Genomic DNA, 11,940 nt, shown 5'->3' on the forward strand with positions numbered 1-11,940 from the left:
GTTAAGTAGAAGTATTTTTATAAGTGTATTGAAGTCTTTCAAAAGTGTATAAATACATATTAAAACACTACATGTATATACATTTTAACTGAGTCGTTAAGTCATCGTTAGTCGTTACATGTAAGTGTTGTTTTGAAACCTTTAAGTTAACGATCTCAATTAATGTTGTTAACCCATTGTTTATTATATCTAATGAGATGTTAAATTATTATATTATCATGATATTATGATATATTAATATATCTTAATATGATATATATACATTTAAATGTCGTTACAACGATAATCGTTACATATATGTCTCGTTTCGAAATCCTTAAGTTAGTAGTCTTGTTTATATGTATATAACTCATTGTTAATATACTTATGGAGATACTTACTTATCATAATCTCATGTTAACCATATGTATATCCATATATATATCGTCATGTCGTTTTTACAAGTTTTAACGTTCGTGAATCGCCGGTCAACTTGGGTGGTCAATTGTCTATATGAAACATATTTCAATTAATCAAGTCTTAACAAGTTTGATTGCTTAACATGTTGAAAACATTTAATCATGTAAATATCAATCTCAATTAATATATATAAACATGGAAAAGTTCGGGTCACTACAGAAGGTAGAATGAAGGTTGCGAAGACGATGATTCAGATATGAAGATAGCAGGTAGAATAAACCCATTGATAGCAGATAAAGGATTTGAGTATTTGATTTTAAAGGAATTTTAGGTAGGGATGTGCTATTGTTACGTTGGATAAACCCTAGGGAATGGAATAGAATGGGTAAAAGATTTGACAATGTTTGTTTGATATATTTGCAAATATATCATCTGTTTTTAATCTAAGGGTTAGGTTATAGTAGATTTTGACTTTTTAATCTAATGGTTTAAATTATGTCAAGTCAGCTTTTTAAACATATAGTTTGCTAATTATTATTATTACTTTGAGAGAAGAGAGAAAAGAGAAGAGATATAATATATATATATATATATATATATAAGAGAAAAGAGATATAAGTTTCAGTTTTGAACTTAAAAAATAATCTCCAACTTTCACCTCAAGCTACATAACCAAAGTCACCGTATAACAAAACAAATACATAGAGCACCTAACTAAAATTTCAAAAGACGTGGCTAAAACCATTGACGTGCCCGTTTTACTTTTTTTTCGCGGTATCTTATATATCTATCCATCTATCCGAACATAGTAAACCCTAATTCCAAATTCCAAATTCCAAATTCTACAACAATTGATTCGAAATTCCAAATTCTACAACAATTGTGGCGTTGTGACGCCATCTTATATATTTATCTGCATCCTAGTGGCTTTATCCACAACTTCAAATCATCATCAATCACATTCGGGAGGTAAATTTCTTCACATCCAGCTAATATCATCTAATTTCACTACTTATAATTGTTTGATTTATTGCTATACGTGTATACTGATGTTGTATTTTCACGTTTTTGTAATTCGATTCAATTGAAACCGTTTTTTCATTACTAATTCATAGATACTCTATCAGTGCTATCATTCGTTCTGTGATGTGTATTTTGTGCTTCTGACGTATTGATTCATATATTAGTGTTATTATTCATTTTATGACCGTGTATAGTTGTATATATAATATGTAATGCAGTATTTGTACAATTAGTGACGAGATGGGAGACATAGATCGTGGGAGGGGCTTAAAGAGGAGGGACCAGCTTTTGGATATTGAACACGAAGTACGAAAATGGTGGGATGAAGGTCATGTTTTCGAGGCAGAAGCTAGTGAACAGTTCCCTAAAGAAGGAGATAAGTTTTTTGGGACATTTCCGATTCCTTATATGAACGGGTACTTGCATTTAGGGCATGCGTTTACGCTTTCAAAGCTGGAGTTTGCTGCAGCTTATCACAGAATTAGGGGTGCTAATGTGCTTTTACCGTTTGGATTCCATTGTACCGGAATGCCAATTAAAGCCTCTGCTGATAAACTCAAAAGGGAGATTGAAAGATTTGGTAATCCACCTGTTTTTCCTAATTTAGATGCAGAGGAGATTGTTGTTAGTAAACCCGAAGTCAAGTCTAATGAAGCAAGTGATCCAGAGAAATTCAAGGGGAAGAAAGCAAAGGCGGCTTCAAAAGGTAGTAGAGAGAAGTATCAGTGGGAGATAATGCGTGGTTATGGGTTGTTGGACACTGAGATTGCTAAATTTCAAGATCCTCATCAGTGGCTTATGTTCTTTCCTCCATTGGCTGTTGAAGATCTGAAAGCTTTTGGATTGGGTGCTGACTGGAGGAGGTCATTTATTACAACAGATGTTAACCCGTATTTTGACAAGTTTGTTAGGTGGCAGATGAGGAAGTTGAAACAATTTGGAAAGATTGTTAAAGACATAAGATACACCATTTATTCACCGTTGGACCGGCAGCCATGTGCCGATCATGATCGGGCATCAGGAGAAGGTGTTATTCCTCGGGAGTATACTTTAATTAAAATGGAGGTGGTCCCACCGTTCCCTGCCAAGTTTGCACATTTAGAAGGAAAGAAGGTTTATCTAGCTGCAGCAACCCTTAGACCTGAGACAATGTATGGGCAGACCAATTGTTGGGTCTTGCCAGATGGCAAGTATGGTGGCTTTGAAATCAATGAGATTGAGGTTTTTATTTTGACTGAGCGTGCAGCACGCAATTTGGCTTATCAGCGTCTATCTCTTGTTCATGAAAAGCCTACTTGTGTAGTGGAGTTGACTGGTCAAGATCTTATAGGGTTACCAGTTCGATCACCATTATCGTTTAATGAAATTATATACTGTCTTCCAATGCTCTCGGTTATGACTGATAAAGGTACTGGGATTGTTACCAGCGTCCCCAGTGATTCACCGGATGATTACATGGCGTTGCAGGTACTCCCTTTTTTTTTTTTTTTGACAGTACAAGCAGCTGATATATGTTTTAACATGTTTTAATGTTGTTTACTTCATATATTGAATTACAGTTCATTTAGCTTAATTGGGAAACTGATTTGTTGGAGCTGAAACTTCAGTATTGCTCTCTCGTAGTTTTATGGGGTGTTTGGATTAGCTTATTTTGGAGCTTATAGCTTATAAAGCTAGTAAGCTCCATAAGAGAAGCTTATATTTTCTTATAGCTTATCCTTTCGTATTTTGGCTTATAAGCGCAATAAAATAAGACAATTTTACCACAAAGTGGTGCTTATTAGGTTAGGAGTAATTAGATTAAAAGCTATAAGTTCACAAAATAAGCTAATTCAAATACCCCCTTAGAAGCCTAACATTCCAATTTTACTTGGTCCAAGTTGCTGATGAATAATCGATCATGTATTATTATCTATTCTACAGTCACCTCCATCTTCTTTTGGTTTCTCACTTGATATTCTCATTTTGCGGATTCCTTGATCACATTATTCATGAATCATGACGTTATTTAGTTGAACAGAATTTTAGTTTTTAAACACGATCAGTTACATTCTTGATGGTAGGTTAAACATACATACCGTCAGACGCTATTTAAACATGTGAGCAAAAAGAATATGTAATCGCAGCTTTGTGTAAGATTACCCAATGGTATGTTTCTTCATTTATAATCACACTTGTTACTGATTTTTCATTGCCCTCTTTAGGAGCTAGGACTGTCACTAAAATTCTCCAGATCACTCTACCCTCAAAAAATTATTTGTCAGATCATAATCATAAGTGATAAGTGATCTTTGTAACAAATTTAAAAGTTTTGCTCGAAGAAATGAAACTGACTGGAATCTTTTGGGGAATATGAAGATCATTTGTTTAAATACATTCCTTCCCATATATATATAAGCAAACTTAGAAACTTTCTATGAAGAATTGGAACTCAATGGATAAACCAGAAATAAGTTGGAGAAAATGAGGATAGAAAATATATGAGTTGTGATAAATAAGATTTAATTTGATAAACTCCTTCCCCCCCCCCCCCCCCCCCCCCCCCCCCCCCCCACACACACACACACACACACACACACATATATATATATATATAGGGTCATAATCAAGAGGGAAGTACTTTTTTGGGGGGAAGTAAAATTAATTTTTTTATTTTTTTCGAATTTTTTTTTCCAACATTAAAAGCAAACGAAAATATGAACATTTAAAAAAGACACTTTGTGATAAATGTTATTATTTTGGCGGGAAAATACTCGAAGAAAAAACTGATAACATGCAGCATGCGTAATGTTATTCATGAATGTTCCATCATATGTGAAGTTTTTTTCAAGATCTAGCCCAGTTTAGAGTTTAGAGTTTAGAGTTTAGAGTTTAGAGTTTAGAGTTTAGAGTTTAGAGTTTAGAGTTTAGAGTTTAGGGTTTAGGGTTTAGGGTTTTGGGTTTAGTCCCTAAACCCAAAACCCTAAGCCCTAAACCCTAAACCCTAAAATCTAAACCGTTTGTGTTAAAAATTCAATCTAAACCCTAATTTCTAAACCCAAAACCCTAATTTCTAAACCCTAATTTTTAACCCCTAATTTCTAAACCCTAATTTTTAAACCTCAAAAAACAAACTCAGAATCAAAACATTCATTGCAGTGAATGTTATCATTTATTTCTCCGAGCGTTTTCCCGCCAAAATAACAACATTCATCACGAAGTGTCTTTTTTAAATCTTCATATTTTCATGTGATCTTGATGCCTGAAATTTTTTTTTCGAAAAAAACGAAAAAAAATTACTTTCCCCACTTCCCCCCAAAAAAGTGCTTCCATATATATATAATGAGATGGGATTCAAATGTTGCAAATTTACAAGTTTGTGTGTTTGCCTTTTGAGATGGTTGAGGCTTGTTCTAATAATGAATGAACGATCTTGATGCATCTATACATCATGATATTGATACTTGTCAAATTCTGCATTGAATAACAAAAGGTAATTTGATTCTGGTTTTGTTACAAGTCTAACACCTTCACATTCACATTGTAGGATTTGAAATCAAAAGCTCCATTCAGGGCCAAGTTTGGAGTAAAAGACGAATGGGTATTACCTTTTGAGATCATCCCAGTTATCAGGCATCCAAAATTCGGTGACAAGTCTGCTGAAAAAGTATGCACCGACATGAAAATCAACAGCCAAAACGAGAGACAAAAGCTCGATGCTGCTAAAAAGGTTATCTACAAGGGTGGTTTCTATGAAGGAACAATGTTGGCTGGTGGATATATCGGAATGCGTGTTCAAGATGCTAAAAACTTAATCAGAAACAATTTACTAGAACTCCGTCATGCTGTCGTGTACAGTGAACCCAAGAAGAAAGTCATGTCACGATCAGGTGACGAGTGTGTGGTTGCCTTAACCAATCAATGGTATATTACATACGGTGAAACCAGCTGGCGAAAAGCTGCAGAAAAATGCTTAGCCGATATGAATTTGTACTCTGATGAGACCCGTCATGGGTTCGAGCATACATTGAGCTGGTTGGACCAATGGGCATGCTCTAGAAACTTTGGTCTCGGGACCCGCATTCCATGGGACGAGGAGTTTCTTGTGGAATCATTGTCTGATTCCACCATTTACATGGCTTACTATACGGTATGTCACTTGTTACGGAACGTAAAACCAAGGCACCTGACAGACGATGTCTGGGACTACTTGTTCCTGTCTGGGCGCGAACCAAAATCTTCAGAAATTTCTCTATCACTTTTGAAAAAGATGAGGAAGGAGTTTGAATACTGGTACCCGGTTGATCTTCGTGTTTCTGGTAAGGATCTGATACAGAACCATCTTACGTTTTGTATTTATAACCATACTGCATTATTTCCCGAGAAACATTGGCCTCGTGGGTTCAGATGCAATGATCACATTATGTTGGGAGATGAAAAAATGGCAAAGGCAAACGGGAATTTCAGGACATTGAAGCAAGCGATTAATGAATTTTCAGCTGATGCCATTAGATTCTCTTTTGCTGATGCTGGTGATGGTATGGACAATGCTAATTTTGTGTTTGAAACGGCTAATACTGCCATTATGAGGCTCACTAAAGAGTTGGGGTGGATGGAGGAAGTTCTAGCTGCTCCTGACTCAGCTTCGTTAAGAGTGGGCCCGCCTTCTACTTATGCTGACCGTGTGTTTGATAATGAGATGAACATTGCTGTAAAAATCACTGAGAAAAATTACAGTGAATATATGTTTCGTGATGCTCTTAAAACAGGGTTTTTTGATCTTCGAAATGCTAGGGATGAGTATAAGTTATCGTGTGGTGGCACGAGTGGGATGAATCGTGATCTTGTATTGCGGTTTGTGGATGTTCAAACACGACTGATTGCTCCTATTTGCCCACATTATTCTGAATATGTATGGAGGAAGATATTGAAGAAACAAGGGTTTGTTATTAAAGCTGGTTGGCCTGAAGCTGAAAACCCTGATGTTACCCTTCAAAAGGCCAATAGATACTTGCAGGACTCGATATATAATTTCAGGTTCCACCTCAGTTGGCTTAAATAAATTCGATGTTTTATGATAAATATTTATTTTGTTTGTTTATCTGTTTCTGCTAACTGTTATTATTATCGAACTAAGGGCGTCTGATCTTCTTCTACTCTAGCTATATTTGGCGCGCAGTTCAATTTGATTTAGTCAATCCTGGTTATGTTTCAAAATTTTAAAAAGACACATGTCAACACAAAGGAATATAAGTTTAAAAGTGAAACAATATTATATGATGCGAAGGGGTATAACTCATCGCAAAAACATGTTTTTTTTTTTTTTTTTTATAAAAAGTGACATAATTGTTGAGAGAATGTACTAGTATCTTCAATATGTCAGTCACATTAGTTATCAACTTATGTTTTCAAATTTTGGAAAAGTGTTTTTACTCAACCCGGCATGTGCCTAAAATGACGGTTGGTTTTACCCAAATAATTGTTTCTTTGTGGCAGTTAACGTTGTTATTGTGGTATATGTATAGCAGTCCCTAACCTCTAAGTTCTCTTAATTTGTTGATTGATGATATATTTTATTTGAAATGTCAAATCTTTGATTGTCTCATTAAAACTTGTTTTAGGAAGCTTCTTATGAAGCAGGCTTCTGGTCACTCCAAAAAGGGCAACAATAATAAAGCAACCATTCAGAGCAAACCAACAATTGGTCTCATATATGTGAATGAACAATATGATGGGTGGAAACGAGAATGCTTGAACATTTTAAGAAATAAATACGATACTCAAAACCGCAAGTTTGCACCTGATGAGGAGATATTACAAGCATTGCAGAAGAGTGAAGTAGGCCAGAAAGAAAATTTTAAGCAGACTCCGAAGCAATGCATGCAGTTTTTGAGGTTTAAGAAGGACGAGATCATGACACTTGGCGTTCAAGCGTTGGATCTAAGGCTGCCGTTTGGTGAGATCGAGGTTTTTCAGGAGAATCTAGAGTTGATAAAGAGACAGATAGGTCTGGAACATGTAGAAATTTTGTCAGCCACTGATTCACATGGTTCTTTGTTAAAGCAAGATCTACCGTCACCTGGATCTCCTACCGCCATATTCTTGACTCATGACGGTATGTGTTGTTAGTTGTAGGCTTTTCTATAGGTGGAAAAATGGGCGGGTGCTGGGTCAAACAGTTTCATGTTGAAACTTGTCATTTTTGTCCTGTTTGAAACAGGATGTTCAGGTTGGGTTCTTCACCTTTTTCTGCCCAGTTTTGTTTTCTATAGAATTGTTTGAAGGGTTAGTTATTTTTTTTGTTAAAGCATAATCTGAATCTTTTAAACTGTGAACTTTTAAATTATAAATATGATCAGGTTAGGAGGCTTTATACACTGAAAGTTCACAGTGGGAGACTTTCAATCATTTCCCCCGTTCACTTTTTAACTAAAATTTCTATTTGGCTCATTTTAGATAATAATATAATAATGATAATGATAATGATAATGATAATGATTGATTTAACTGGAAATAAAGTCATTGTTTGTCCCTCTTACTGTGATTTCAAATATATTTTGATGACTGAATTATGAAGTTTATATGTATATATGTGTGGACCCAGATGGCCACCATATATTGCAAGTTTCAATCACATTTTGCCCCGATTTTAATGCTAAACTTAAGCAGTTCCTATAGTTGATCGGTCATTCTCTATGTTTGCAGCCGCGAAGATGCATAATGGAGTATGACAAGCATTTAGAAGAACCGTTATCTTTCCATCTATCTGCATAATTGTTTGTTAGTTCTATACAATCTCGTGTTAATCGTGTTGTTAGGAAGTAAACACTGTTTTACCAAGTTATGAATGTTTGTTAGGAAAGCATTTTATATACTCAAGAAATGAATATCCCGGATAAATTTATTAGTAAACACCAATATTATAAAAAACGCGAGACGAGATCGAGAGGGTCGGACCTTAAGACGTTAAGACGGGCGTTGATGTATGTATGTATGTATAAATGTACAACAACAAAATCCAATCCTACAAAAGCGGGGTATGAGAGAGGTAAGATGTAGATAATTCTTCCTTTATCTTGGAAGATAAAACTACACGAGGTCCTGTGGTTTGTTTAAAACATCAACTGGAGTCCAAAATTAATTTTTGAACTTGGGGGTTCACTGTGGTTTGAATTAGTTTCATGGGGGTCCAAAGGCTTAACGGCTGTGACAAACTAACGATTTAAACCTTCACATGACTTGCACATGAGGGTATTGTCGTCTGTTGTTAATATTTACACACCATAAATATCTCCTGGACCTATAGATGCACAAACCGGATAAAAAACTGGATTCGGACAAAAAAAAAAATCGGATTTTTTTGTCTGGATTTTTCCGAACCAGTTCCGGATTCGGTTCCGGTTCTTGGCGTCGGTTTTTTCGGATTTTTTCCGGAACTGATTCTTTTTCGGATTTTTTTGGACTAGGATTCGATTTTGCCAATTATATTTTTACCGGTTCGATTTTTTTTAATGTTTGAACAATAATAATATAATCGATATAAAGAAAAGTTATAATGCTTAACACAATAGATAATATAAATAACAATATTCGAACAATACAATTATAAAAATAACACTTTTATTCGAACGATACAATAATAAAAATAACAACACTTTTATTCGAACAATACAATTATAATTAATACATTTCGAGCTTCGGCATGGCCATCACCTAATAATGTATTAAGACTAAAGTATATCGAGCTTCGGCATTGCCATCACCCGTTATACTTTAGTCGTCAAATGACCCAAATGTGTTATCTTGTTGAGCACGTCGAGGACCGTGCCTTCGATCGTAGTCTTCAAAATCGGGGTCATCAACTAGAGAAAGGTAAGCTTGTTGGTAACGTGATACATTCATTTCGGTTTGGTCTATATCAAACGGTTCATAGTCACATTCATCCACTTCGTTTAGTTCATTGTCGGAATTCTCTTCGGTTGATGTAGGTGATAATCCTGCTACATTTTCTTCATACTCTATACATTCTTCAATGTCATTATATAACGGACCTTCTAATGAAGTTTGATCTTGTATCCTATCTACCCCATCCAAATAATCTTTCAAACATACACATACTTTCACGGCTTGGGGGGGTAAGTCTTGACCTTCTTTCCGATATAATTCGACCACTCAAAGAAAAGGCCGATTCGGAAGCTACGGTTGAAGCTTGAACGGTAAATAACTCACGAGCCATAATGCTTAATATTGGATATGTGTCTTGTTTTGTTTCCCACCATTTTATAATGTCAAGGTTGTTAAATTGTTCATTCATGTTTAGTGCAAAGTTTCCCATCTTATAATTTCCCAACTCGCTTGTGGGTGCCGATGTTCGTGCACGTTTGGAAGCGTCTTCACGTACTAAGTTAAAAAGACTTATTTTGAGGTCTCGGGCCCTTCGAGAAGATGATCCGGGTTGGTCAACAATTGGGTTTGATTGTCGACCATATTTTGTTGCATAAATACCAAACATATTCTCAAAAACTTCATTAAATTCGTGTACTTGGTTCAAAAGATAGTTGTGTTCGTCATCGAAAATACCATGCACACAATCAAAGTTGGTATATATTGTTGTCATCAATCGTTCGACCCCATTAAAATTTAATCGTGGGTCAAGTGCGGCCGCACATAAAAATACCTTCGGTATCTCTCCAAAATATTTTTTTTAGTTTTTTTCTTATATGAAAAATCGCTTGTCTAAAAATAACATTATTTGAGTTCGCAAACTCGCATATTTTTTCTGTCATTATATAAAATTGTTCTAAAACTAGTACGCTAGTTGGGTAATAAACAACCGATAACATTGTCGATGCCTCTTTAAAAACTTGTAAAAAACGTGTATGAATAAATGCACCATTTAAAATCGGTTTAAGTGCAATTTTTAACTCACTCATGGCCGCATCGTTATTAGACGCATTATCTAACGAAATTGTAAAAACTTTATCGATTAAATTATATTCTTCTAAAGTGTCTTGTAAAACTGTTTTTATATTATTACCGTTATGTGGATAATCAAATAATTTAAAATCGATAACACGTTTCATTAAAAGCCACGAATCGGGATGAAACCAATGAGCGGTAACGGCTAAATAAGAATTTGACGTTCCATGTGGTGCGCTCCAAACATCACAAGTTATAGAAACCCTATGTTTATATGTTCGAAAACCTTCAATTATTTCAGTTTTAGCTTTTTTCCATAATTTAAAGGCGTCACGTCTTAAGGTAGAACGACTTACATTGTTATATCGCGGTTGTAGTCGATTCCGAATTAGCTCCGTAAGCCTTGGATTCTCGAAGTGGTTGAAAGGAAGCGCTTGTTGAATGACAAACCTTGACAAATCTTGCCGAAGAGCTTCGGCATCGTATTCAAAAATCGAACCATCGGCCCGAAGTGTTTGTTGTCTCGGGTCTTGCCTTGCACTACAACTTTTGTCAAGATGTTTTCTTAAGGTTGAATTACCAGAAACACCCAGGAACTTCATACATTGTGTACAACGAGCTTTTTCTACACCATCCTTCATTACACACAACTCGAATTTGGACCAAACGTCCCCTTTTCGCTTTGTTTCTTTTTTGTAATCAATATCGGCCGTAGTGTAGCCTTGTGAAGATGTTCCAACGGAAGCGGAACCGGAAGCGGAAGCTTGTGAATTATCCATTATGGGATAAGTAAGTAGAGGTTAGAGAATATTTAGTGATTTAGAAAGAAATATGAGAATGTTTGTTGGTGCATTTTCAACCAAAACATTACCATGTATTTATAATGGACTTTGTGAGGTTAAAATGGTAAAAAAAAAATAAAAAATATCAAAAAACTGCAAAAAAAAAAAGAAGCAAAAAAACGGCTATTTTTCAAAAAAAAAAAATAAAAAAAAATTTGAAAAACCGGATCGGATCCGGATCCAAACCGGATTGGATAAAATCCGGTTTATATCCGGAAAAAATCCGGTTTGCGTAAAAATCTGGATCCGGTTGGAACCGGATCGGATCTCGAATCCGGATCCAGATCTGGCTGTATCCGGTTTTGGATGTGTCCGGTTCCGGATCGGGTCTTCGGATCGGATCTGGATCCGGTTTTTTTGCCCATCTCTACCTGGACCCTTTATTTCCCCTTCTCTTTCATTCGCACGACTGAACCATTGATTCCTCTTCTGCACTACCTTTCTTGTTTGCTCCAACACTACATAAACGATGGTGAATTGCTATTGTGGAAGGCGTGCAGTGATTCAATTGTCCCGTACACAACGAAACCCCGGGAGACGTTTTTATGGCTGTTCAAAAAAGGTACTGAACCATTGATTTTAAACCCTAAATTAATTGGTTTTGTTCTTTATATTGTTGAATTAATTTAGGGTTTTATTAGTTTTCTGAATGCAGCTTCTTTGAACGGACCGACCCACCTATTTGTGGTCGTTGTAATGAACTGCTAAGGGAATTAAAAAGGATGAATATCATTATTATTTATAGTTGGATACTTTTCTTGGTGTATGTTATGTTAGT

At 35.5% G+C, this 11,940-nt stretch overlaps 1 protein-coding gene across 1 annotated transcript; it reads left to right on the forward strand.

The window, feature by feature from the left end:
- Window positions 1–1,187: 1,187 nt before the first annotated feature.
- Window positions 1,188–8,310, forward strand: LOC139898012 (leucine--tRNA ligase, cytoplasmic-like). Its single transcript, XM_071880721.1, has 5 exons — window positions 1,188–1,368; window positions 1,641–2,889; window positions 4,949–6,438; window positions 7,023–7,516; window positions 8,107–8,310. Exons 2-5 carry the CDS (start codon window positions 1,663–1,665, stop codon window positions 8,130–8,132), a joined length of 3,237 nt encoding a protein of 1,078 aa, XP_071736822.1. The 5' UTR covers window positions 1,188–1,368; window positions 1,641–1,662; the 3' UTR covers window positions 8,133–8,310.
- The last annotated feature ends 3,630 nt before the right edge of the window (window positions 8,311–11,940 follow it).

This window comes from Rutidosis leptorrhynchoides, chromosome 3 (assembly GCF_046630445.1).
Source record: "Rutidosis leptorrhynchoides isolate AG116_Rl617_1_P2 chromosome 3, CSIRO_AGI_Rlap_v1, whole genome shotgun sequence".
In the NCBI taxonomy this organism is placed as follows: Eukaryota; Viridiplantae; Streptophyta; class Magnoliopsida; order Asterales; family Asteraceae; genus Rutidosis; species Rutidosis leptorrhynchoides.